Raw genomic sequence first — 26,338 nt, 5'->3', positions numbered from 1 at the left:
TCCAGCTGATCCTCTTCTTTTAAGTACCACATTCACTGTATCCAAAAGCAACTGGTTCCATGAAGATTTAAGACTGCTGATGGTTTGTCATTAAACTATTTAAATAAGAGCTCTTCTCAGGATCTAATTGGTCAATTGCTCATCACTCAACAAAACACTTGCTGTCATCTTCTCTTCCATTCTTTTTGTTCTTAAGTGTTTATTTTAGCTGGGTTTAATGAGACACCAAAAGGAAATGTGTGTGTTTAGTTTTTAGTGTTCTTAAAGCTCTTTATCTCCCAACCTCCATGTGATATCCCCAAAAAGACTATGATAAATATGTTGGATCACAGACCTCAGCTCCCAACTTGGCACCCAACCCTGTGATCTTTGTTCTCTTGAGAATCTGGGTGACCTGCTTTTCCTCGTGGTAGGCAAAGAACGACTGTATGACGGACAACTACATGAGAATCATACCAAGCAGTGGTTCCCTAAAGAAAGGGATGTAGCACTGACAAATAGGTAACAAATGTCCCAGACACAGGACAGCTTTGTCCTCCAAAAGGTGCTAATCCCCTTGAGGAAGCAAGGATTTCCCTCGATTGCTTTGTATTAAAAAAATGTTGGCTCCATCTCAGAAACACTGGTTATCCAAGCAGAAAGCACCTCCCTTGATGTTTTCCCCATTGTAAGCTTCAGCAACATCTGTTCACACTTAGCGCTCCTGAATCAATTTATTAATGTGGATGCCCATTGGTTTGCAAGGATAGCAAAGGCTTCCTGGAGACATTCTATGCCCTGGAGAGAAAAAAGGAGGCCATGGCAAGCAGCTCTTTCAGAACTCTGGGACTGGGCCTCTGGGTATGCACATGGAAAGGGGTAGATGCAGTGCGCTTCTTTTATCTGAGTGACCAGTGACAAAGGGACGTGATACTTGCTTCCCTGCTTTCACCTCAAAAGTCCGAAAGGAGGGAAATCCATTGTGGGAAATTTAAACAATTTGTGTGCATTGTGAGGGTGGATGTTCTTTATTCCTGTAAGTATTTTGTGTTAGTCTCTGGAACACGATGCTGGAACACCCAAAGAAATAATGCCATCTTTCTTAAGTGTTAAACTCTAAGTGAAACAAACTGTGGTTTCTTTTGAGACCTCTAGCTATCTATGTCACAATGACACAGTGTAGAAGACAATGCTATTGAAGGACATTTTTAATGGCAAACTTTAAATGAAGTCAATCCTTGGGAGCTCAGTGACAATGCCTGTGTGTTATTGTCCTTTTCCAACTTAACAAGAACAAAAAAAAAGAACCAATTAGTCACATATGATGAGACATGATGACATTTTTACTCCTGAACTTTTCTGGTATAAAAGGGTCACCCAAGGAGGATCTGACAGTAAGTGTGAGGAATTTGGCAATAAAACCACCAGTCTGCAGAAATTTCGGAAAATCCAAAATGATTAGGTAAAAGACTGCCTTTCTCCACAAAGAAAACTGTTGAGTTTATATGTGCCTTTTTACTTATAGTTGCCTAAATGAAACTAATCTTAGGGTTTTTTTTCCCTACCCTACAGCTCATTAAAATTCAGCCTTATTCTACTTCTGTTGATTTCTACAATGCATGTGTTCTGGTGTTATCCAGTTCCAGCTTCTAAGGTAAGAGTTTTGCCTCTATTTTTGATGCTTGACTAGATGGCTCGTAAGTGTTTAAGTTCAAAGTAATCTCAAGGAATATGTGACAGAAAAGTAATTTCTCTTATTAGAGCTTTCAATGAAAACAAATAAGTAGAGTCATGAAATTAGTGAAAAGATGCATTTATGTGACAAAAATAATGCTAGACTTATTAAAATTTGTTTTGAATTATTTAGGAGCTGGCTCCTGCATTGAAAAGCATGCATTTCAGCGTAAAATGTACATAGTTTTGCTCACGACAATTTATTTATTCCACGCGTCCACTCATGATCAAAGTGAACATTTAACCATTGAAAATTTCTTACAAATACAATGTATCAGTTTTTTTAAAAATAGTGAGTTTACCAATTTTGTAAAAATGGTAACTTTTTCAAATAGAGAATATAGATAAAATACCATCTCTCAATGAAATATCACATAAAATATTAATTCATGTGTTTATTCAAGAATATTGATTGAATGTCTAACATTAATCATTGAACTGTTCAAAACATTCAGAAAATGAATGTCTTTCTTTGGAATTTTTAATACTACTTCTACATGATATTTCAGTTGTTTTAATGTCAATACTTTGTTTAAAATTTTAAAATGTTTTTTGTCACTGATAATGTTCTGTATTCACTGAAACTTAACCTGGAATACTGTAATTACTGAATCAATGTAATTCATGAAACTACTTTTAGGATAATGAGATGCTACGTAAATCCTAAATAATAGATATATGTCCAAACAGAATGATCTAGCTGTTTATATTATTGGTCTTCTTACTAATCTTTGCATCTGTCATTTTTCTATTGCTTGTTTACTTTAGTTAGCTTCTTTTTTCCTGATTTAGTCCTATGAGCATTCAACACTAATTGAGTCATTGATTCTATAAGACACCAACCATATTGATCAAGCTGTTGAGTCACAACCCGCAAATTGGTATATTTTCTCAAGTGTCTTCCTAATCACTTTCTATTCTTTTCCCGAAGGTTTATTCATGACATTTCTGTTGAACAAGAGGCACTTGTGTGTGGCTTTTTTTTTTTAAATTAAGAATGTACTTTCTTCTAATGTACTTACAAATCTGCTTGTCCGTAAATGAAATGTTTCTTCTTTTCATGCATTTTCCATATTTCTATTTTTGCATGTGACAATTTCATTCTCATATAACTCCATCATGTAGCAATGGTACCAATTTGACTGTTTAAGATGAGTAATTACAGACAAATGATGCATAGACTCTTGTATATTTGTTGTGAACTTCATAAAGTACATCAACTAAGCAAGTATACCATATTATTCTGTTAAGTCAGCTCTGGCAAGGACTCCCTTCAATGATCAGCAAAGTACATCAGTATCTTTTTAGGGATGTTTTCAGCATCTTTAACCAGAAGTGATGTATTTCTTTTGCAATACAAAGGTGGTATCATGAGTATTTCTGGAAAGAACTGGAATGCTTCCCTTCCTGAAATGACTCATAGGCCCCTCCTTGCTGGGGATTTAAAATAGATGGCATTATATCATGCTTAGATTTCCTCCATTAACACAGGGAAAAACACATAGTGGGCGTTCAAATAAGAGTTTTTGATTGGTTTCCCATGACCAATATTTGTGAAACTCTGTCTGCCTGTTCCCAGGTCCAAAGAAAGAAAAAAAAAAGCCCATCTTTTTTTCCCAGAGGCCAATGGGAATGATTTGCCTGGGTGCTCTGACCACTGGAACCTTCAGTAACCTACCCAGGCATGGGTAGGCACTTTTTTTTTTTTTTCACTCTGTCCACATTTCAATTTCCAAAGTAACCTGAAACCACACGTGTGTTCCTGCACCAGTAAAGGCAAAAATGTGTAATTTTTACTCTGTAGTATGTTTCTTTCCTTATAACAAAACCATTCAGCCCCCTTTTCCTTTTATTGCTCTCATGTGGCTGAGAAATGGGCTTGGAGTCAGGTGCTTCCACTCAACTCCCTGCTTCACCTACAAGCCATTTTTTTAAAAAGATTTTATTTATTCATTTGAGAGAGAGAGAGTGAAAGCAAGAGACAGAGCACAAGGAGAGGGAGGGGCAGAGGGAGAAGGAAAAGCAGACTCTCCACTGAGCAGGGAACCTGAAGCCTGGCTTGATTCCAGGACCCCCGGGATCATGACCTGAGCTGAAGGCAGATGCTCAACCACCTGAGCCACCCAGGTGTCCCACCTACAAGCCATTTAATTTCCTCATTTATATGCAACTTATGAATCATTGAACACGACATCAAAACCTAATGATGTACTATATAGTGACTAACTGAACATAATAAAACAATAAATAAATGTATTTCTTCTTAATGACAAAAAATAAAACTGAGGAAATGATAATACCACTTCATACATAGAGCTTTCTGAGGGGATAAAATGAGATGATGCACATAAAGGATTTCCCACAAAGATCATTGACAAATCTTCGCTCCATTTGTCGCTGGAACTTGCAGTCGTACCTCATCACCGTGTGCTTCCTCTGAAACCACAAAGGAGGGGACGTAGGACAAGTGCTGAAAATTCTTACTTGATCTCTGGGTCAGGCCCGCTTCTTGGAACTGCCAGCCCTATTCCTTGGGACATGGCCCTTTGCTCTTTACTTGGTTTCTTCATCTGGAAAGTATGGGGTTGAACTGCACATACTCCATGGTCAGTTTGAGCTCTTGATTCCAGACATGTACTTCTTTCAAGACTAAGTGCCCCCTACACTATCTGGGCCTTCAAACCACTGATGAGGAACTGAACCAAAGTCAAAAGATGAAGATGCTATTGGTCAAGTAGCAAAATAGCCTTATGGAGAGCCTTGCTAAATGGCCCAGGACAAATCTCAGAGGGAAAGTGTCTCCAACTGAAACTTGAAGTTTGGTTATCGTGGGTTGTTTTTCTTAGTGATTTTTAAAAAACTTCCCAGGACTAATGAGTGCCACTTGAAAGATTCTTTATCAAGTAAGAGCAACAAAATAACTATGAATGGTGTATGATGTAAGTCCCCAATGACAGCAATTGCATAAGTAGTAAAAAAATTAGACAAGAGAGTAGATAGCTCTGAATAAAATTTTGTATTTAGATAAAGTATATGTTGTGTTCTAGCAAAATTTCTCCCTCAGAAAGTTTGGAGACATTGGATTTATAGCCTTAAGATTTTGAAGCTTGTTACTATTGAAATAAACTTTTAACCCTAAAGCTGTATTCTCTCCCTCCTCCCCCATCTGAATTGCCAGGTGTCTGGAAAATCTGATTACTTTCTCATCCTGCTGAACAGCTGCCCAACCAGGATGGACAGGAGCGACGGACTAGATATTCTAAAGCCCATTTTTGAGAAGACATTTATGAAAAGGTCCTTTCGCAATGGAGTTGGCACAGGGATGAAAAAAACTTCCTTTCGAAGAGCAAAATCATGAATAAGTGTGCAAAGGACTCTGGGAATTAATCTCAAACTTTGTAGAGTGTGACTAATGTGCTAAAAGTCAGTTATATCTTTATCATTAAGTATTGGTGTGCTTTCAATTCTTAAATATCATTTCTTTCTGAGCTGGTACAGAGTAAATTGAGTTTTAAAAAATGTAAACCTGCCTCAAACTTCCCCTGCAAGAGAATAAACTATTTATGTGATCAGTTAGCAACTTCCCTGGCTAAGGATGGACACATCTGCTTTGATCTTAAATTGGCCAGAAAGTATGAGCATTTTTTACTGTAATGACAATGGTATGATTTCTTTCCTGCCTGTAATACTGTAATATCATAATACTGATTTCTTTTTCTTTTAAGTACGACTTTCTGAAATGACTCAGCAGGGCCAATTCTTTTGGGATGTACTATTTCAGCTTCTAAAAGAGTCTTGTGAGATTAGCCAAAATTAAGATTCATGCTACCACTGTATTTTCCTCAATCAACTGATTGATACCAGAAACAAACATCACCTGTGCCCTGTGGGAGTAACTCTTGCTGTTCTTTCCAACAAATATACTTGGACACTGATTTTTGTTTTGCTTGGAAGTTTGTGATTTCCTTTTATCTTAAAACACTGAAACACTGCCAGTAATAATAATGACAACAGAGAGTCTGCTGGTTGCCCTGTGGTGTGGGGGAATGGTTTGTGAGCCAGTTCCCCCAAATTGTGCTGATTAATGCCCCACTCCCTCCCTCTCCAGGAAAGACCTGGACTTTCCTTCTGCTGAAACTCCTGACGTTACTTTTTTTTTTTTCTTAAAGTGGGCATGGAGCCCAACATGGGGCATGAACCCCTACCCCAAGATCAAGACCTGAGCTGAGATCAAGAGTAGGATGCTTAACCAACTGAGCCACCCAGGTGTCCCCTGACATCACTTCTTTTAAAAAGATAATGCAACATTGGTTGATGGGTTATTTCTTCAAAGGCCTGACTTTAATAAATGTGTATGTGCATGTCTGATTCTGCAACACGCTAAGGACATTCTGACCAAGAAAATCATTATGTTTTCCACTTCACTCTATGTGTATAGACACAGATGAGGTGAAGAAGTCCTCATGCACTTTAAAATGGACTAGAGACCCTCATGTCCTTTTGCTTTCTATCCCTGTGGTCCCTGCCTTTGTTCTTATGGGGACAGCTTTAGAAATCTAACCAGTTGGCCAGCCACAGTTCCACCCTCCCTACCCTCTATGACCAAACTTCTTTTGGAGCACCTGGAAATGCAGTGAAAGAATTTATCTGTTAGGAACGTCCTGTCTGCTCACAGGCTCTGAAGCACCATGAGACCTGATGGATGAGATGCAAAGTACTTTCAATAAACTGGAAAGTCTGACAGCAGACTGTCGAGGAATCTAGATTTTTTTTTTTTTATCTGCCTGGCATTATTGGCAGGGAGGCTAATTAGCTAGCCCAATAAGTGTTATTTACTCCTGCGAAGTTGAAAAATAGTTACTGCACTAATATGCTCATGGTTAGTGCAGTGTCAATTGGGCATCGTGTATAGGGAAGAGATTATCGTTGCAAAAGAATCTTCCTGATTTTCTATTTGCATTTATATGGATTGGTTGGAGTAATAATTGGAAAATTTTGTTTCCCACTTCTGGATCTAAAATATCATTCTAACCTCAGGGGGAAAAAGGCCTATGAAAAAATAGTGGCACTCTAAAAACAATATCAAAGGAAAAGCTGGCAGTAGGGAAATTTACTTTCTGATGAGAAATTGTACCTCTTGCTAAGATTTTAGGAATATAAAGTGTTTAAGATGAAAAGTACTTCTAAGTCATGTTTGGATAGTGTCATTAGAGAGGTGACCAAAGGCTAACCATGTCAACCTTGGGGAAAGCAAACCCTAAGCCAGTGTAGAAACGAAGTGGCCAGGGCACTGTATTCAATCCTTGACACCAGTTTCTGCAGGGCCCTGAGCCTGCCTGCTCCCAAGCCCGCATGGAGAATGGCCTTGAGTGACAGGAGGTGGAGATGAGCTGGTCACCAGTTGTTAATGACTCTTTCCCCTTCCCTTGTCATGTGGGAGTGTTGATGGAGGCCTGAATTTCACCTTCAGAGCCAGCTGCCTCAGGCAAGGCTTTGGAGGCCCTCAGAATCCACACATCCCAAGGGAGGAGTAACATTGTGAGTTAGTTCTGGTCAGCTGTACCTTAACCTGTTTAAGTTTCATTTCTTATCTGGAGAGATTTTTTTTAAGACAAGACAAACAACTCATAAAGTTCATGGGCACCTGGGGGGAGGATGCTGGTGTGGAGAAGGTGTGCACAAAGCAGGACTGGGCAGGCAGGATGCCACACACCCTTGGGCCACATGGACCTCCTTGGATCCCAGCACAGTGTTTACTCAGTTGCACAATCTTGCCCAAGCTTCTAGAATCTTTCTGAGCCCAAGTTTCATCACCTATGATATAGCGCTAGTACCACTGACATTATAGGATTGTTTATTTGCTTAATCATTTGTTTCATTCACTCAACCAATATTTATTGAGCACCTAGTATATTCCAGGGAGAGTGTTCTAGGCAATTGGAATGCAATCATTAAGAAAACAAACCAAATTCCTGCTCTTATTGATCTTTTATTGAAGTGGGAGGGGAGTTGGAGAAAAGATGATAGTTTTGTTAGATGGTGACAAATGGTAAGGGGAAACAGTAGGAACAGGGAGAGGGAGGGTGGAGGGTGTTGGTATAATCTCCGATAGTGTTGTCAGGGAAGGTGTTGCTGAGAATGAGTAGTAAGAATTCCAAAATTTCTACAGTGGAGTGATCAGGGAGAGGGTGAAAAAGATGGAACCAGATGGGGAGGGGATTTATGCAGAGTCTTGTCAGAACTTTTGTTTTTCCTCAGAATGGCATGGAAAGCCACTCAAGAGTTTTGAGCAGAGAAATGACATTATCAAAAATATCTTTTAGCCATCATTAATTTGTAAGCCTGAGAAATAAGATGCATACCTAGTAAGTCTCAATAATAGCAGCAGTAATTCCTTCTGTGATTGACACCCAGGAACTCAGATTCCCTTCCTTCCCTGCCTGTTTCACATTTCTACCCTGGGATATAATTACACTGTGAGCTGGAGCCCTTGATTGGGCAAGGACCCTGGGAAGGGAGAACTGTCGCTCTCCAAGGTACTCAAAGAATCCTAATGAGAGATGACGATTCTCATCCCATGAACCAAAACTTATCTTTTTTTTTTTTAAAGATTTTATTTATTCATTTGACAGAGATAGAGACAGCCAGCAAGAGAGGGAACACAAGCAGGGGGAGTGGGAAAGGAAGAAGCAGGCTCCCAGTGGAGGAGCCTGATGTGGGGCTTGATCCCGGGACTCCGGGATCACGCCCTGAGCTGAAGGCAGACGCTTAATGACTGAGCCACCCAGGCACCCCCAAAACTTACCTTGAAGGTGAAATTCTACTGAATTCTTTTACGTTAGAATGAGGAGCATTTTGTTCTTACAAACATTTACTGAGAATTCCATAGCAGCGTCCCAAATTTTGAGGGAGTGATGCATGTGTGTGTGAATTTATGGGTAGAAAACCCAAGCAAAGAAATACAAGAATTAGGATTTCAACTCACACACATGAATTTTGGGATGCTCATCTCATTTTATTTCTCCTGGCAATCTATTTCTAATGCAGAAACTTTAAAAACCAAACAAGGATGTTGGCTAACAAAATTTCCACTCCAAACACTTAGCCTCATTCATTTTTGAGCATTCCCAGGAAGGAGCAATATTTTAGGGAAGGAAAATCTGAAAACAATTGGATTTCATTTCCCACATACAGTAAGACTCAAAATACAGCAATCTGACTCAAAGTCCATTTTTACACTCAGTATTCTCAAATCTTTTTCACCTGTCAGACAATAACAGCAAAAAACAAATATCCAGGTGGCTGCTCTCTGCCCCTCCCCTCTGGACTCATTTCTCTCTGCTAATATTCATGTGGACTCGTGTTAAGGTAGAGGTGGGTTTCACTGTCAATGGAAAATTATTGCTTTACTTCCTCTCTATAGAGGAAAGATTGTTTTCTGGGTGGCCTGACAGCTCCTTTGAGCTACCTAAAATTAACCGTGTGACCAATGCCTCCTCCTTTTCCTGAGTGCTGTGCCCACTTTCAACTACCCCCCTTCTGGGGTATGAAGCTTTCCTGAGCAGCTGACACTCCAGTTCAGTCTGTTTCTCCCTGGCTAACAAATCTATTCTCCTGCTTGTCCTACAAAAAGTGAGACAGCTGGCAGGATCTCTTTCCTGGAGCACAGACCGTGGTGGATCCAGGCGTGCAGGTGCCGGATGTCTCTCCATGGGATAACAAAGACCTGCACCAGGTCCTGCAGGCATTGACCAGCTGCTGAGCCTTCTGTTCCTGAGCTCCGCCTTCCACAATGGGCTGTGGACACTGAGCCTGGGCCTTTTGGCTGACATCTTCCTGGCTGACCTCTGCCCATCAACTGTTAAGGCTCTAGTTGAAGCACACTTGCAAAAAATTAATCTAAAGAGATCTTTACTAAGTGGGACTCTGTGTGTGGTTACAAACAGACTCCTCCACAGTAATAAACAAACTCCCACTTACCAGGTTTGGGGCTTTGTGCCAAGTGCTTTCCATATCCTGTCCCATTTATAACCTCCATAGCTCTGTGGGAACACACTGGGATGTTGTTATTCCCATATATAGACAAGGAAACTGAAGCTTAGACGGATCCAGTGATATTCTTCATGGGGATCAAGGTCAAATACCTGGTAAATGGCAGGTTTGTATTACCCAGAGGACAATGTCAGGAAATGAATGAAAGAAAAAGAAAGAGAAATCAGAGAAGGTACATGTAATTGTTAATTTTATGTGCCAACTTGACTGGGCCATGGGGTGCCTAGACACTTGGCTAAACATTATTTCTGGGTGTGTCTGGGAGTATGTTTCTGGATGAGATCAGCATCTGAATCCTCAGACTAGGTAAAGCAGGTTGCCCTCCTCACAGTAGATGGGCTTCATCTAATCTGTTGAAACCCTGAATAGAATACAAGCCTGAGTAAGAAAAGAATTCTCTCTCTCTCTCTACCTCACTGTCTGTGAGCTGGGACATCAAGTCTTCTGCTCTCAGACTCAGATCAGACTGGAACTTACACCATGGGCTCTTCTGTTTCTCAGGCATTCAGACTCAGAGTGGAACTATAGTATTGGTGTTCCTGAATCCGGACTTTTCAGCATTCATAATTGCATGAGCCAGTTGCTTATAATAATCTCTTATAATCACTCTGTCCCTCTGTTTCTGTCTCTCTCTCTTTCCCTCCTTCTCCATATACATCTTATTGGCTCTGTTTCTCTGGAGAACACTGACTAATACAATGTATTCATTTTCTATTACTACATAACAAATTCCCAGAAACTTACTGACTGAAAACAATACCATTTTTTATGTCCTGAGGGTCAGGCATGCAGATATACCTTAACTGGGTCCCCTAATTCAGGGCCTTACAAGATTGCAATCCAAGTGTTACCCGGGGCTGTGGTCTCAGGGCTCAGCCAGGGAGGGAGCTACTTCTATGCTCATGCAATTGTTGGCGGAATTCAGTTCTTTGTAGCTGAAGACATGACTACCTCAAAACTTTGCTGGCTGTTGGAGGGAGACCACCCTCACTTCATAGAGACTGCTATCAATTCTTTGCCAGGTGGGCTCCCCACCATGGCTTCTAGCTTCATCAAAACCAGCCAGGGGAGAATCTTCCAGAAAATTCACATTGCAATTTTATGTAACATAATCACAAAATTGACATCCCATCACCTTTGATGTATTCTGCTACCTAAAAGTAAGCCACATGTCCTGTCTACACTCACAGGGATGGGTTTACACAAGAGTATGAACACCAGGAAGTGGGGATCATGGGGCTACTTTAGAGTATTTACACCACAGAAGTTATGGGTGACTACCCTGGCTAGGGGAGATAACCATCTATCTCTAGACTCTAGACTGAAGCCCTAAGAAAGAGGAGGAACCATATCACATGTGACTGACTGTACGTGGGCAATGTCTGGAAGGAAGGGTCTGTGAGGTGCTTCATCCACAAGTTTATGACCCTCAGCCAAGCTTCTTCTCCCCACCATGTGGTTGACCTGCACACTCATGTCCTATGAAACAACCTTGGAATAAAGTCTTAGATTCATTTTAAGGCTTAAACATATATTAAAGATTACATTATTCAAGTCCTGCTATATGCCAGGCATGGGCTAAAGTGTTCACGTGTATGAGCTTATTCAATTCCCATAACAACTTTAAAAATACGGTAAAATACCTCTGATGGAGACGCTCTTCTTAATCCCATTTTACGGATAAGGCATTAGGTGCAGAGAGGCTAAGTAACCTGCCCAAGGTCACACAACTTGTGAGCAGTAGAGCCAAGATGCAAACCTGGGTGGTCTTACTCCAGAGATGGAGCACTGACCAGTTAGACTTAAGAAAGATGCCATTTCCTGGGGGGTTTCCGGCATGTGGTATGGCCCAGCCTGGTCAAGAAAAACTGGCTGCCGCTGGAGTATGGGAGGGACATTACAGTGAGTAAGTAAACAAAAAAGGAAAAAGGACCCAGTGAATGAAAAAGAAGGTATATTTGAAATTTCCAAGGTATGTTTCCCATGGGGAAATGTGTTCCCAAAGGAAAGAACCAAGAAGCAATTAGAAAATGACTGGATCCAGTTCAAATAGAAAATTTTAAAATTACAAAGGCACTGCCTACACACTTGGTAAACACAGACATAACATCGCAAAGCAGCCTATCTGTAAATGACGCACAGACCGTGTATTTCCATATACAACAGTAAAAGTGTTAAAAGGTTTACTGGAGAAGACAGCTTACAGGAGGTTTGTAACTCTTGTCCTCCTATCTGTGATGGGACTTTTCGCAATTTTGGGCAAGCAGGTTAGTAATTATCAAACTGAATTATTGTCACTGCCAAAGGATGACATTAGCTAGAATCCTGCTTCCTGCCACCATGATGGAAACCCTCCAGGTACATAAAAGATTATGGGTTAAGTTTTTTATATAACCTTTAAGAAACAAGAGCTGCAGCTCAATATTGGTACATTGCATCCCCTCTCTCGGCTCCTCTGGGCTTTGGTAACCCAGGTGTGTGGTCAAGTCAGTCAGTTCCAAGGGGTCTCATGCTGCTTGAGATTTAAAAGCACAGGCTTTGGATTTAGACATATGTGAGCCCCAAAGCATTCCACTTAATAAGCTGTGACTGGACAGCATCCTGGACTCCTCCAAACCTCAGTTTCCTTATCTATAACATGGAACCCAGAGTGACATCACAATACGGTCGTAGTAAGAGATAAGTGAAATAGTACATGTGATGCATGTAACATAGTGATCAACCTTGTGAATGGTCCATAAATGGCAGCCAGCTGCAGCAGAAGGATGAACATTCCAGTTTAACAGTGCACAGAAAATTGCATGTAGGGGTGCTTGGGTGGCTCAGTCAGTTGAGTGTCCAACTCTTGGTTTCAGCTCAGGTCATGATCTCAGGGTTGTGAGATCAAGCCTCTCGTCTGGTTCCACAGTCAGGGCAAGAGTCTGCTTAAGACTCTCTCCCTTTCCCTCTGCCCCTCCCCCCACAAATAAATAAATAAATCTTTAAAAAATGGGGTGTATAACTCACCCTACAAATTAAGTCAGTAAAGAACTGGAAGCAGCTATTGTTTGTCAATGATGGGAATGTAGATCAGATATTATTCCAAATATATTGCTAGGTTAATATCGATGTTGGTTTGACTGAGTCCAGGGAAAATTTCCTATGTTCTTTAGAAATAGTGTGGCCAAATAATGTGTATTATTGAAGTACGCTGAGAGAACGAATATACAGACAGCAATGGCCAGACCATATATAGCAATGCAACCTTTGCAGCAACCAGCCCAGAAAGCCAATCTTGCAGCAATCGGCCCAGAATACTCAGGACTCGATCAACCACCTCCAGTTTCTCTATTTTCCCCCCACTTCCAACTCAAAGCCAGCAGAGAAAGCCAAATATGCTCCCAAACCAATCACAGAGGATGCCCCATTTCTGGTTAGTCTGCCTCCAGCTTCCCCAGCCTCTAGTTAGGGCATACCTAAGCCTTCCCTTTCCCCACTCTAAAGCTCTCTTCTCTGTCTCCTTGTGAGTCTCTGCCAAATGCCGAACGATGGTGGCCGACTCCCTTGCTATAGCAAGCTCTGAACGAATAGTCTGCTTGTCTCATCTGGACAGTCTATTCATTTCTATGACACTGATACATACAACCAAAGTGGACTACATAAAGACAAACTTCACAGGAATTCTAAATTCTTGATTAAAAGTAAAAATCTATAGGCATAAACTTTTTTGTTTGTTTCTTTTTTTTTTTTTAAGATTTCTGATATATTTGCGGGGGGACAGGGAGGAGCAGAGAGAGAGGTACAGGCAGACTCCACGCTGAGTGTGGAGCCTGAGGCGGGGCTCAATCTCAGGACCCCGAGATCACGACCTGAGCCGAAACCAAGACTTGGACGCTTCACTGATGGAGCCACCCAGGTGCCCCTTAAGTGTTTCTCTTAAGTAAAGACATTTTAATGTATCTTACTATAAACTAAAAAATTAGACATTTAGGAAATTCAGGAAAAAAGGACAAAGAAGCTAAAAATAGAATCCTAATCTCACTACCATGGGTAACCCCTCAGCATTTTCAGATGCCTAAGGGATGTGGATGGGAATGTGCACACACATTTTTATATAAATGTGATCATGCAATTTCTGTTCTGAAATCTGTTTTTTCAATTCCAGAGTATGCATGGTGAGTTTTCCATGTCGGTGACTGTTAAAATATACCACCATGTTTAATGTCTCTATAGTATTTAATTGTGTGCATATATCACAATCAGCTAAACCATTTCATCTCCTATTAATGGACATTTAGATCATTCAATATTGTGTTCATGGGGAAAAATGCTACAATTTATGCTTCTATACATTTGGCCAATTGCTTTATCATGACAAATTGCTAGAAGCAGGAAAGCTGGTCAAGAGATATACACATTTGAAATTTCCACATATATTGATAAATTGCCCCCCAGAACACATATCATTGTAGGAACACTGGACATTGTCCGTCTCCTTCAATTTTGCTGACACAACAGGTAAAAAGCAATGTTACGTTGTTTAAACTTGCGCTTTTTATTTTTCCATTACTGGTGAGGATAAACATTTACATACTGTCTGTCTGCCTCTCTACACACACACATGCATTTGGAATTCTTCTCTGAATTGCCTTATCATGTACGTGGCCCATTTTTCAGCTGGATTTCTCTTCTCACTGATGTTAGAACTTCCTTATGTAATAGGATATTAAGCATTTTTGTCATATTTCATAATTACATTTTTGTTTTATTTGTTTTTTTAGCTTCCAAGTATCTTTCATTTTTCTCCTTCACAGTTTCTGGCTATTGGGTTACAGGAAAGAAAATGTTCCCATTCCAAGATAATAAAAGGTTTTAAGGTTTTATTTAAATCTTTGATCCAGGATCTCCTCTCTTGCTAAGGTAGATTATACACTCAAGTGTATTTTCATAAAGGTATTTCAATCCTCTTTGCATATTGAGAATGTCCTTCTGCTGACTTCTGGTACAAATAACAGTTTGTTGGGTATAGCATTTTGAGGTTAGCATTTATTTTTTTCTGTCAAAATTTTGTAGACATTTGATTGCTCCATTTTCTCCTGGAATCCTATGTTGTTGGTAAGTCCTACCCAGTCTTTAATTTTTTTGCTAGTAAGTTACCCATTTCTTATTGAATTTTTGTTAAGAGTCTTCTGGTTTCTTTAAAGTTCAGTAGTCTTACCAGGATAAATCCGAGCATTTAACATTCTCTATTAATTTTCTGGGTTATGGTGCTTCTTCGAAAGTTCTTTTTTCTTACATTTTTATATTGTTTAATTCTAATTGGTTATTCTCCTGCTCGTAGAACCCAGGATCCACATCGTCTCCAATGCCAATCACATTTTGATCTCTGTCTTAGTCCGAATTCCCCAGGACACAGAAAATGGGCAAAACTTCATGGCAACCCCTTGTGTGGAGAGCAATCCTGGGACAGCAAGGATGAAAGCTAAGTGGAGGTGAAGCAAAGAAGGAGGAAAAGCAAATGCAAGGTTGTGCACCCTGAGCTGATCATTGCGCATCAGAAAACACAGCTGATATCTGTGGCGACATGAGCCATTGGGTCTTGGAGCAGGTCATTGGAGAGGAGGCGGAGGTGCCAATCACGTGTCTACCAAGACTTTGGTCAAATGTGTCTACTTGCTCCTTTTCACTGAAGGTTGCCAGCGGGGCACTCACTCCTCTGTCTTCCGAGGCTGTGCTGCCCCGGTGCCCCAGACAGCTGCCAAGGAAACTGTATGCCCCATCGCATCATGTGAGGCTTCATCTGAGCCTGGAAGTGGTGGGAGGAGCGGGAGCTTCTCATCCTGGTGGGTTGCCTGCCGATGCACACCAAGCAGCATGGGGAGCAATGGCTGCAGGTGGGCCTGGGGTCAGGTGTATGTGTTGGCTGCTGGTCCAGCCTGTCTGCTCTGGCTGAGGGCAGCATCTCTAGCTGAGGCTTCCCAAGCGGCCCTGATGTATGCAGCCCAGAATCTGGGAGGCTCATGTGTTGGGTCCAGTACACTCATTTTCTCTGTCATTCTTTTGTTTCTTTATCTTTGGCCTCGATGCTATCTGTGACTTTGCATTCTGTCCTGAATGTTAAGCTGGTTTCTAGAGGATCAATTCTGATCATGGCAGCTCCTGAAACATTTTCAATTTCTGCAATAATACTGTTTCTTTCTTTATTTTTATTTAGGCCTACCAGATCTATTTTAATCTCATTCTCCTATCTTTCTCCACTTTTTATCTTTTGTCCTTCTTACCCTCTAAGAATGTGAAGAAAATTCCCTGGCTTATTTGATTTCCAAAAAATGACTGCTTTGGGATATTTATTCCCTCTCTCTCTTTTTTTTCCTTTTTTAAAAAATAAAATTTCAGAATAATCATGCATTTTGAGGGCTTACGATGGCAAATATTTTGCTAGGCATTTAGCCTGAGTTATCTCTTAATCCTCACAACAGAGCGATGACATCAGTAGTATTATCTCAATGAGGCGTGGAGTGATTAATTAAATTCCCCAAGGTCACCAGAGAGAACACAGAGGAGCCAAGGCTTCAGCCAGCTGTGCCTGACTCCAAGCCCTGTTTCCATTGACTGAATGCTCTCTTCGTGTGAGTGCTTGCAGTGCCTTCCCGATAGACCGTGGATTGCCTTTTTAACCTTGTTCATTCATCAAATTAGCTGCATATCCTTGACCAAACAATTGTACCACTTATACTCAGTTTCCTCATCTGTGACAGTGTAAATTGTGTTCTTTCTAGCTCTGAGCCTCTTGGCTCTATCTTCTCTGTACTCTGCATTGCACTGGTTTTTGGAGACCTAACCCAGACTTTCAATTTAGGCTGCTATTTGTCCAACATCGAAGCAGTGAGGCTTCAATCTTAGCTCCTCGTCTGATAAAAAGAAGTTATAAAAACCAGACACAAATGCCAGGCATTCTCCCTGCAACATATTCTTAATGGGGTAGCAGAGTGCAATGGATCGTTGATTCCTGGAAACAGGAAAAGAACTAGAGTTTTGGTTCTCAGAGCGCAAAATTTTGGTGTAGATCGTTTCTTTGTTCTCAGAAGGGTCATTTCAGGAAGCTCCCTTGACCACCACATCCAAGTTGAATAGTTACTCAGCACGGCTCCAGGCCCTGGTTTAATGCAAATCCCCATCCAGACTCTTCAGACCAGGGTCACGATCACATAAGCACTATCCTGTGGAGGGAGCATACATCTCTGCAGATAAAAATAACAACAAAAAAAATTTAAGTTCTTTTTATTGGCAGTTTCCTTCAGTTTTCAAGAGATGACATTTGAGAATGCCGGGAATATGGGAAGCAACAGAGCTGATAAAATGGGCTCTTCCTTAGGGAGGGGAGGATGCCTGATTTTTAACCACAAAGTGCAGAGTTTGGACTTCACTTCCAGAATCAAGGGGGTGTCGTGCAAGGACGTGGTCATGAGGCCCTTAAGCTTTGCCCAAGTGTGTGTAGTGGACACTGGCTGTTCGTCACCACTCAGTATCCATGGCCCCTTCTGAGGATGGTAATGGAAGATTGTGCTTTGGGCACTCACACTTGCTCATGCTGGGCCCTGTGGTCCCAGGGGGACTAGGCTCCAGTTCCAGGAGTGACCGGTCAGGCCACTTAGTTCCCCTTGAGGAATGGTTGCAGGAATCAACACGTGAAGCATAAAACCTTGTTGAACCTGCCTGGAGGGACAGTCCTCTTTCGTCCATGGCCTTAGAGCTGTGCTGGTTGATGGCTGTCTTTTCATGATGAGGGAAGACTTTACAAGATGCTGAGTGATATTGGGATGTGGGGAGAGGCCAGGCTCCGAAGGCAAGGGCTGGGGCCCTGGCGTCTCTCATGCCTGAAGACATATCCACCCTAGCCCTTCCCTCAATGTGAACCCATAAAATCCCCTTTCATTTGAACAGCTTTGGGCTGAGTTTTCCGCAGCCTGCCGACAAGCAGCTCCATCCCACTGCGTACGCCCACGTGGCTCGGATGCCTGAGCAGGGGGCGTTGTTCTTCGTTTCTGCCGAGGCCGGATGTGGCCCTTCCTCCCAGGTCTTGGTTTCCACTAAATAACTTTGATGTTCTCTAATAACTCGGTCATAGCATTTCATGCCGGAGGAACCTGCCTTAGGGTGCTGTTTCACCAGAAGTATTACATAAAGCTTTCAACAAGCAAAATTAATATAAAGTTATCTTCTTCTTAGGTGGGAGACTTCCTTCCCTCAGCTTCAGAGTGAATGCTGAAACGCTCCCGGGGCCCGAGTGGGTCTGAGAAAGCTCTGAATTACGCTCCATCTCAAATGTGCACTAAATGTCTACTGTGTGCAAATGGGGAGGGGTGAGGAACAATAAAGTCAGTGGCATCTTCTGTTATAAACTCCTGCCAATGAGCATGAAAAAGGGTGACATAAAGGAGGAGCAGGAAGAGGAGGAAGAGATTTTAAAATTTCTTTCGTTTTATTTTGTGGCTTGAACTATAAAAAACCAATGACCTCCTTTTGGATAAGGCATTTTTTCTTTTTCTTTTTTTTTTTTTTCTCTCAGAGATTTCACATCAATATCTGAATTGACGTAGTAAAAAAGATACTGTAATTTCCATTTTACAGTTGATGAAACTGAGACCCATAGGAATAAGCCAAGGACCAACAGCTAATTATCAGTCTATACTTCTTGAGTAGTCTTACTCTGGGAGGTCTCATGATAAGCATTGTCTTGTTTTCCGACTTACAGAAAATTTTAGCATGTTAGATTTTGAGGGGAGGATACATGAGCTTACCATTGAGCACATGGAATGCGTTGGCCAGGTGTCCTGGAAGTTTCCACCTCATAGGACTTTGTGATGGGCCAGTATTCCAGTTGATGTTATACTTTCATTAGTAACTTTTAAAACCAATTAATTTTAAAAGTACGTCCAATATTTTAGAAGAACTTTTGAAGGTTAAATCATTATTTTATTTGTAATGTCTCAAAGGTGACCATTTCAGGAGCAGCACGTGGTACCGGGTAGGAGGGACACACATTTGCAAGATGACAGTTAAAGTACACCATCCTTCAATTATGGAGTAGAAACAGCCATATCATTGCAAATCGAGCGTGGGCAGGCAGCTCTCTCTGGGCTCCTGGCCTCAGATCAATGAGTATCATCGGGTGGGATTGGAATGTGCTGGATTCCATCCAATCCCGGTCAGGGTTGTGGGCTCTGCATCAAGACCCCTGTTGGCAATCCCGCCTTGGCATTGACTAGCTGGCAGCCCGCCACATTGCTAATTTCTCTAGGACCGAGTTCCCTAATCTGCAAAACATCCTTGATAATAGTAACTATTTTACAGAGTTTTATAAAGATTAAATGAAGTGATACCTATAAAAGCCCAGTACCAGGCCTGATGCTCAAAAAGTGCTCAGAAAACACCTTTACTCCCAGCGTCATACTCAACATGGCATCATTGCCATCAATGCCACCACAGTTGTCATCATTGACATCAAAACTCAGTTAGGTCTCTGTTTTGGGCTACCTAGCTATCCATCTTCTTGTGATTTACTGCAGTGTAAGTCCTGACACCAGGGCCCATGACCTTGCCTGTCTGCCCGTGATGGAGAGATGTGTTCTGCATAGCACACCTCAAGCATCACACGCCAGGGTCAGGATAAAATATGACAAGACATGTAATTTTTTACACGAACATTGTGTTTTATGTCATTCAAGCCAAATGGCTCAGTCACTCTACAAACACTACACTAACAAATTAGAGGGTCATGTGGGTTGTTGTACAGACGTGAGCCTAAGTGTCTTGCAACTACCCTCCCTTGATGTCTAGTCACCACTCTGCTCTTCCTCCCTCTGCTTCCCATGGAAGCACAGCCCAAGAGGAAACTCAGGGCTCCACATTAGGACCCTGCACATTAAGGGTTATATTTCACTTGGAGCCCCTTCTAGGTCTAAACCATAAGACTTCATTTGCCATGGTCCTGCTGATTAATGCCACCTCGTAATAAATATATTATATATTACATATATACACACAAACTATGGCTGGAAATCATTTACTGTTAGGAAACCCCTTCATCTGGGTATGTTTAAAACGTGCTGAAAAATGTCGTTAAAAGCTTTTGCATCTCCAAAATATAATTTGACATAATGAAAGAAAAGAAAATTTTCCTGCTTGGTGAAATAATCTTGGACAGATGGAACAGAATTCATCAAAAATTAAGAAGAATAGGGTTGAAAAGTTAATTTTGTTCCCCCCTCCCTCCTCTCCTCCATAGTAAGGTATTCAGTTTCTGGAAAGAAGAAAAGTAATTATAAGATTTAGACGGCATATTGTAAAAAATCATGAGTTTTGAATTCTTATGGTAGAGTGGCTGTGTGGGATGTCTATTTACTTTCAGCTAAATTTTCTTTGCTTAAGTTATGTGCATAAGTTTCGTTTTCCACATTTAATTTTGGGATGGCACTCAAGTTTGAGAAAATATTTACACAAAGAAAACTAAGCATATAATGTATTATTATTAACCCCAATCCTGTTGACACTTACAGCCTTTCTTGCGAGTATCAGATCCAAAATTCTAACCCTTGTGAAACTGTAGGCACAGCCCTCTGACCTGTGTGTTAGGTATTTTTGTGGGTCTGTTGCTGTTGTTGTTGTTGTTTTGGGATTTTTTGGCTGTAATGTAATTGGTTTTGGGATTTGATGCAGGAGAAACCACTAATATAAAACACTGAAACATAATAATCCTGCTTTCTTGGGATATAGACATAGTCATATAAGACATTTTTCATATTACCGGGCATCAGGAAAAACATTTGGCTTGTTGCATGGCAATCAGATCCTTGGTGAAGGAAGATACTTGATAACCTATTAATGCACAAGAGTCTGTTGTGTACTTCTTCTACTAAACAGGAGTTAAAGAAGGAGGAGGGAGGGCAGGAGAAGGGGGAGAAGAGCCATTCCCTGTCTCCAGCAGGTGCCATTAAGTAGGAGGCTTATTGAAAGAGTGCAGTAGCCCAGCACGTACGCAAGTAAACCGGTGGAGAAAGAAATGTGACAAATCGCCCTCAATTGGCTCCACGCTTCAAAAAGAAATTTTCTTGCAAACAGCGGAAGAAGTTTCCCCTCTGAGGGTGGAGTGACCCCGCATGGCAGTTGGATCTCTTCATTGTCGCTGGCTCAGAGAGACGCGCTCTGTGTATTTCAAAGCAACTTTGATCCCAGCAGACTCTCTTTTCCTTTTCTTCTCCCGTTTTTCACTCTAATTTGAAAACTGCTTTAAGTGAGTGCTAGGAAAGAGCAACACCAATGGAAGAGGCTCACAGGCCTCTCGAAACTTTCAGCTTCATGTGCTGGAGGCAGGGAGAAGCACAGGAAATCAGTAACACCTGCTTCTGAGGAACACCAAATGGCATTTGCTGGGGTGTAGTGGGAGTGTTGGTTGAGAGCCCTTTTTGAACAAAAACCCAACCCAGATGAGCTTCAGGAATAAAGGAGTGTGTCAGGAGGATATTGAATAAGGAATGTGGCTGGACTCTCATGCTTCATTCCCCCTTCTGATTACCCCCCCCCCTTTCTTTATCCCTTTCTTCCCCTACTGATCTTCCTAGTTCTTATGTTCCATAGATGAGAGAAGCCATATGATAATGGTCTTTCTCTGCTTGACTTATTTCACTTAGCATTATCTCCTCCAGTGCCGTCCATGTTGCAGCAAATGTTGAGAACTCGTTCTTTCTGATAGCTGAGTAATATTCCATTGTATATATGGACCAAAACTTCTTAATCCAGTCATCTGTTGAAGGGCATCTCGGCTCCTTCCACGATTTAGCTATTGTGGACAATGCTGCTATGAACATTGGGGTGCATATGTCCTTTCTCTTCACTACATCCATGTCTTTGGGGTAAATACCCAGTAGTGCAATGGCTGGATCATAGGGTAGCTCAATTTTTAACTTTTTAAGGGACCTCCACGCTGTTTTCCAGAGTGGCTGTACCAACTTGCATCCCCGCCAACAATGTAGGAGGGATCCCCTTTCTCCACATCCTCTCCAAGAATTGTTGTTTCTTGCCTTGTCAATTTTTGCCATTCTAATTGACATAAGGTGGTATCTTAGTGTGGTTTTGATTTGAATCTCCATGATGGCTAATGATTTTGAACATTTATTCATGTGTCTGTTAACCATTTGTATGTCATCATTGGAAAAGTGTCTGTTCATATCTTCTGCCCATTTTATGATTTGTTTATTTGTTGCCCTGAGAAACAAACTGAGGGCTTCAGAGGGGAGGGGGGTGGGGGAATGGGATAGACTGGTGATGGGTAGTAAGGAGGGCACGTATTGCATGGTGCACTGGGTGTTATACGCAACTAATGACTCATCGAACTTTACATCAGAAACCAGGCATGTACTGTATGGTGACTAACATAATATAATAAAAAAACATTTAAAAAATAAATAAATAAAGCCTTCCTGGATGCTAGGACGTTCAAGGCTCCAGCATCAGATGCACTCACCTTAGACTTTAAGTTGGAAGCTAGCAATATTATTAAAGTGGGGTGATGGGTAGTAAGGAGGGCACGTATTGCATGGTGCACTGGGTGTTATACGCAAGTAATGAATCATGGAACTTTACATCAAAAACTTAGGATGTACTGTATGGTGACTAACATAGCATAATAAAAAATTATTATAAAAAAAGAAATTTTAGAAAAAAAAGGATTGTGGCTGGAGCCTCAGCGAGGGTCTCTGTTCGGGCAGCTTTCCTCATTCCCCGTGTCGGCTGCAATCTTCTCTCACTCTGTGGAAATGCTTCCTTCACAGAGTTGGATGTGGGGCTACCTTGAGCTCATCTAACAGCTTCAGCCCTTCAGTGAGAGATGCCCTCCCCTGGATCACTTGGCCGCAACCACAAGTGAAAACCCCTTTATATGACTGTGGTATGCGATATCATGTTGAAGCTCATGTGTGAACCACACATATGTATGTATGAACCTCATTTAGGAGAAACAACCATGACACAACAATGTGGAGGGTCCTTCTTAGAAGCAAGCCATTCAGGAAAGACAATCCCGTGGGGGTGCACCAGAGATGGACTGTCCATTGGTCTGTCATTCCAATACAGCATTTCTCTGAGTCTTCTCTAAGGTCTACAGAACATCAAAATGTCGGGACAAAGCAGTAGGGAAAAATTAAATCAACCAGTTGCTTTGATATTATATAGACTGAACTTGGTCATCAGGGCTGGTCATTCTTGACGTGTAAGCACCTCCCCTCAGCTTTTTGGACTAGCACAGGTGACCTGAGTGATAAGACATGACAACGTCACCTCTACACTCCCCCTGGGCCAGCTGCCTTTCTTAGCTCTTCTTGGGCACAGACATTCTATCCTTCCCTGGAAAAAGGATGTGTGATAGTTAATTTTGTGTTATCTTGACAGGCTCCGTGATACACCGATAGCTGGTAAAACATTATTTCTGGGTGTGTCTGCGAGGGTATTTCTGGAAGAAATTAACATTTGGGTCAGTAGACCCAGTAAAGCAATCTGCCCTCATCAATATGGGCAGGCATCATCCAATCTATTGAGGGTCCAAATAGAAAAACAGATGATGGAAAGGTGAATTCTCTCTCTCTCTTCTTGAACTAGGATGTCCATGTTTCCTGTCTTCAGACATCAGAGCTTCTGGTTCTCACTTTCTTGAATTGGACTGAATTATACCACTGGCTTTCCTGGCTCTCCAGTTTGTAGATGACATATTGTGGGACTTTTCAGCTTCCATAACTGTGTAAGCCAATTCCTATAATAAATTTCCATATATATATATATATAGATATATATCTCCTACTGGTTCTGTTTCTCTGGAGAACTCACAGTGTTTCAGGCAGAAGAGGAAGCACCCAGCGTTGCTTGCCTTGGAGAATATGTCTTTTCCTGGATTCCTGACCATGTACAGCAGTGAGCCCATTTGGCATGGGTAGCCACTCCCACGGGGTAATTAGGAAATGCTCAGGTAATTTTTTTTTTTTTTTACTAAATATGCCCACTAAGCCTGCATGGGTGCATGCTTATTTCTAAGCTTCAATATGCTTCTTTTATTTCTGGCGAGGTGCAAGTTTTATGCCAGTTGTCCAGCCTGATACAAAAATATAGCAGTTGCAATTGATTTGTTTCATACATCACATTCTCAATTTTTATTCTATGTCCTTATTAATAACCATGTCCCAAACATGGTTCTTACAAATACATAAATACTTAGCATAATGTTTAATGGTAGGCAAATCTAAATATTTGAAATATAAAATATTCAAGTTAAAAAATTTCATATCATAAAAGAATAGAAGGAAATGGAGTTGTTACTTTTCCATGACATCCCCATTTGGATCTGGGAAAAAAGAAAAGATTTGTGAAGTGGCATTTCCATGTCACATAAAACAGATAACTAACTTGCCAAGAAGACCGGCCATGTTCCCATTGTGAGTTGAAGGGAACTGAAATCTAAACCCATCTCCTGAACAAAACATCATCCAAAATTATTATTTAGTTTTTTTGTCAATTTTTTGAGATGTTACTGGGATTGTCACACTGAAGAAGAAAACCTCAGAAGAGAATTCAAAGTTACCACACACACATTTGAGAAATAGCCAGTTAAGAGAACACTAAGATGTCAAATTTCAATGGTCAGTTTAGAAAATGACCACCTGAATTTATGCAGTTTAGAAAATGACCACCTGAATTTATGCAAAAGATGTCAAATTTCAATGGTCAGTTTAGAAAATGACTACCTGAATTTATATAAGGATGTGACGTCCTTGGGGACAAGGTACATCTTTCTCATTTCTTGTTGCAATCCTTGTACTTAACACAGTGACTGGAAAATCACAACCACTCCACTTGTTGACTACATGAATAAATTATTTACTTACCTATATCTTGCTTTATTTTAAGAAATGACTAGCTAGATTAAATAGAGCTAAGAAAAAAAAAAGACCTAAGGAGTCACAATGAATCTTAGAGTGCACTTAAGTGCAAATTAAAAATTAAGATGATTCTTTTTTTTGGGGGGGTGCCGGGGAGGGGCAGAAGGAGAGGGAGAGAGAGAATCCTAAGCAGGCTCCATGCCCAGCATGGAGCCCGGCACAGGGTTCCATCTCACAACCCTAAGATCATCCCTCTAGCCAAAACCAAGAGTCAGATGCCCAACCAACTGAGCCACTCAGGTGCCCCAGAAACTAAGATGATTCTTAATGAAAAGGAGGAATCACTTCCATTTATGTTTGATAATGGCTTAACAGAGTACTTGACAATGTAAGCAAGGAAGACATTGATTAGCTGTCTTTTATCTTCATGGAAAATGGGACAAGAGAAAATCAGTTAGACATTACTATGTGATATTTGAGATAGACATAAGAAAGTGATTTCTGATGACATTGACTTTTAAAACTTCTAGCAGAGAAATGTTGGTTGGCCTTCCAGGTAAACATGGAAGAGGAAACACATATGTCTATGTTTATATCCTCCAGCAACTGCACTGAAATCACAGCAAAAGGGTTTTAAAAAGAGGCATAAATGCACAAGGCTAAAGAGAATGAGAGAGGAAACAATAGGAACCCAATTTGGGAAGTTAGAAAGAATACAAAAAAGGAAAAATAACTTAGTAGACCCTAGAAAACTTAATTTTAATATGACAGTGGGAAAAATTTAGAATTAAGTTGACTCATACCACATAACCCTCAAAAGCCTAATAATTGGTGGCACTGGATATCTCTGGAAGTAGGTTAAAGTGAGGTGGCTAAAATCAGGACGATTTTTAGAAGTCTGCTTAAGAAACAATCAGACCTCCAGAGCAAGATTTCCTCACCCATGTTAGGTGACCCCTCTCACCTGCATCCTGCATGGTCCAAGACTGGAAATCTATTCTTTGACAAGGATAAAAAAGAGGGTTTCTAAATTAGAGAAAGGAAGTAGAACTATAGGGGAAGAGAAAACAACAATATCAAAACGCAAAGCAAAGCAAAACAACAACCAAACTATCAGTGATGTTATTACATAGAGAAGAGGGTATAATGAAACTACAAAATAAGAACTGGATGCAATAGAAAGGAGCACTCAAGGAACAACAGTAGTACCAAAATTATCGGGAACAAAAACCACAGCAGTAGAGATTACAAGTCAATGGAAAGATCTGAAGAGAAGTTGAGAAAGCTCAACCAAATGATGAAATGTAACATAAGAGGAAAGAATTAGAGGAACACTCTATAGGTTCAATATTTAAATAATGATAGTCCCCAAAAGAAAGAACAAAGGGAAAGAAATGATCAATGAAATAATTCAAGAAAATTTCCCATAACTGAAGGACCCAAGTTTCTAGTTTGAAAAAACACAGCAAGCATGCAGTATAAGAGTTGTAAATAGACCTCGCCAAAGCACACATTATGAAATTTCGGAACATTCAGGACAAAAAAGATCCTACAATCCAAGGAAAGAGAAAAAATGAAAGAAAGAAAGAAAGAAAGAAAGAAAGAAAGAAAGAAAGAAAGAAGGAAGGAAGGAAGGAAGGAAGGAAGGAAGGAAGGAAGAAAAGAAAGGT

At 40.9% G+C, this 26,338-nt stretch overlaps 1 protein-coding gene across 1 annotated transcript; it reads left to right on the top strand.

Moving 5' to 3' along the window:
- The first annotated feature begins 1,313 nt into the window (after positions 1–1,313).
- NPS (neuropeptide S) lies at positions 1,314–5,071 on the top strand. Its single transcript, XM_026493628.2, has 3 exons — positions 1,314–1,441; positions 1,552–1,633; positions 4,892–5,071. Exons 1-3 carry the CDS (start codon positions 1,314–1,316, stop codon positions 5,069–5,071), a joined length of 390 nt encoding a protein of 129 aa, XP_026349413.1.
- Positions 5,072–26,338: the final 21,267 nt, after the last annotated feature.

This window comes from Ursus arctos, unplaced genomic scaffold (assembly GCF_023065955.2).
Source record: "Ursus arctos isolate Adak ecotype North America unplaced genomic scaffold, UrsArc2.0 scaffold_7, whole genome shotgun sequence".
Classification (NCBI taxonomy): domain Eukaryota; kingdom Metazoa; phylum Chordata; class Mammalia; order Carnivora; family Ursidae; genus Ursus; species Ursus arctos.
This window is presented reverse-complemented; position numbering and strand designations above follow the sequence as displayed.

Excerpts from the sequence above, each read along its gene's own strand:
- NPS (XM_026493628.2), top strand. The coding sequence starts at position 1,314 with ATGACATTTTTACTCCTGAACTTTTCTGGTATAAAAGGGTCACCCAAG. Across the intron at positions 1,442-1,551 it reads GGAAAATCCAAAATGATTAG|CTCATTAAAATTCAGCCTTA; the intron begins GTAAAAGACTGC and ends CCTACCCTACAG. Across the intron at positions 1,634-4,891 it reads ATCCAGTTCCAGCTTCTAAG|GTGTCTGGAAAATCTGATTA; the intron begins GTAAGAGTTTTG and ends CTGAATTGCCAG.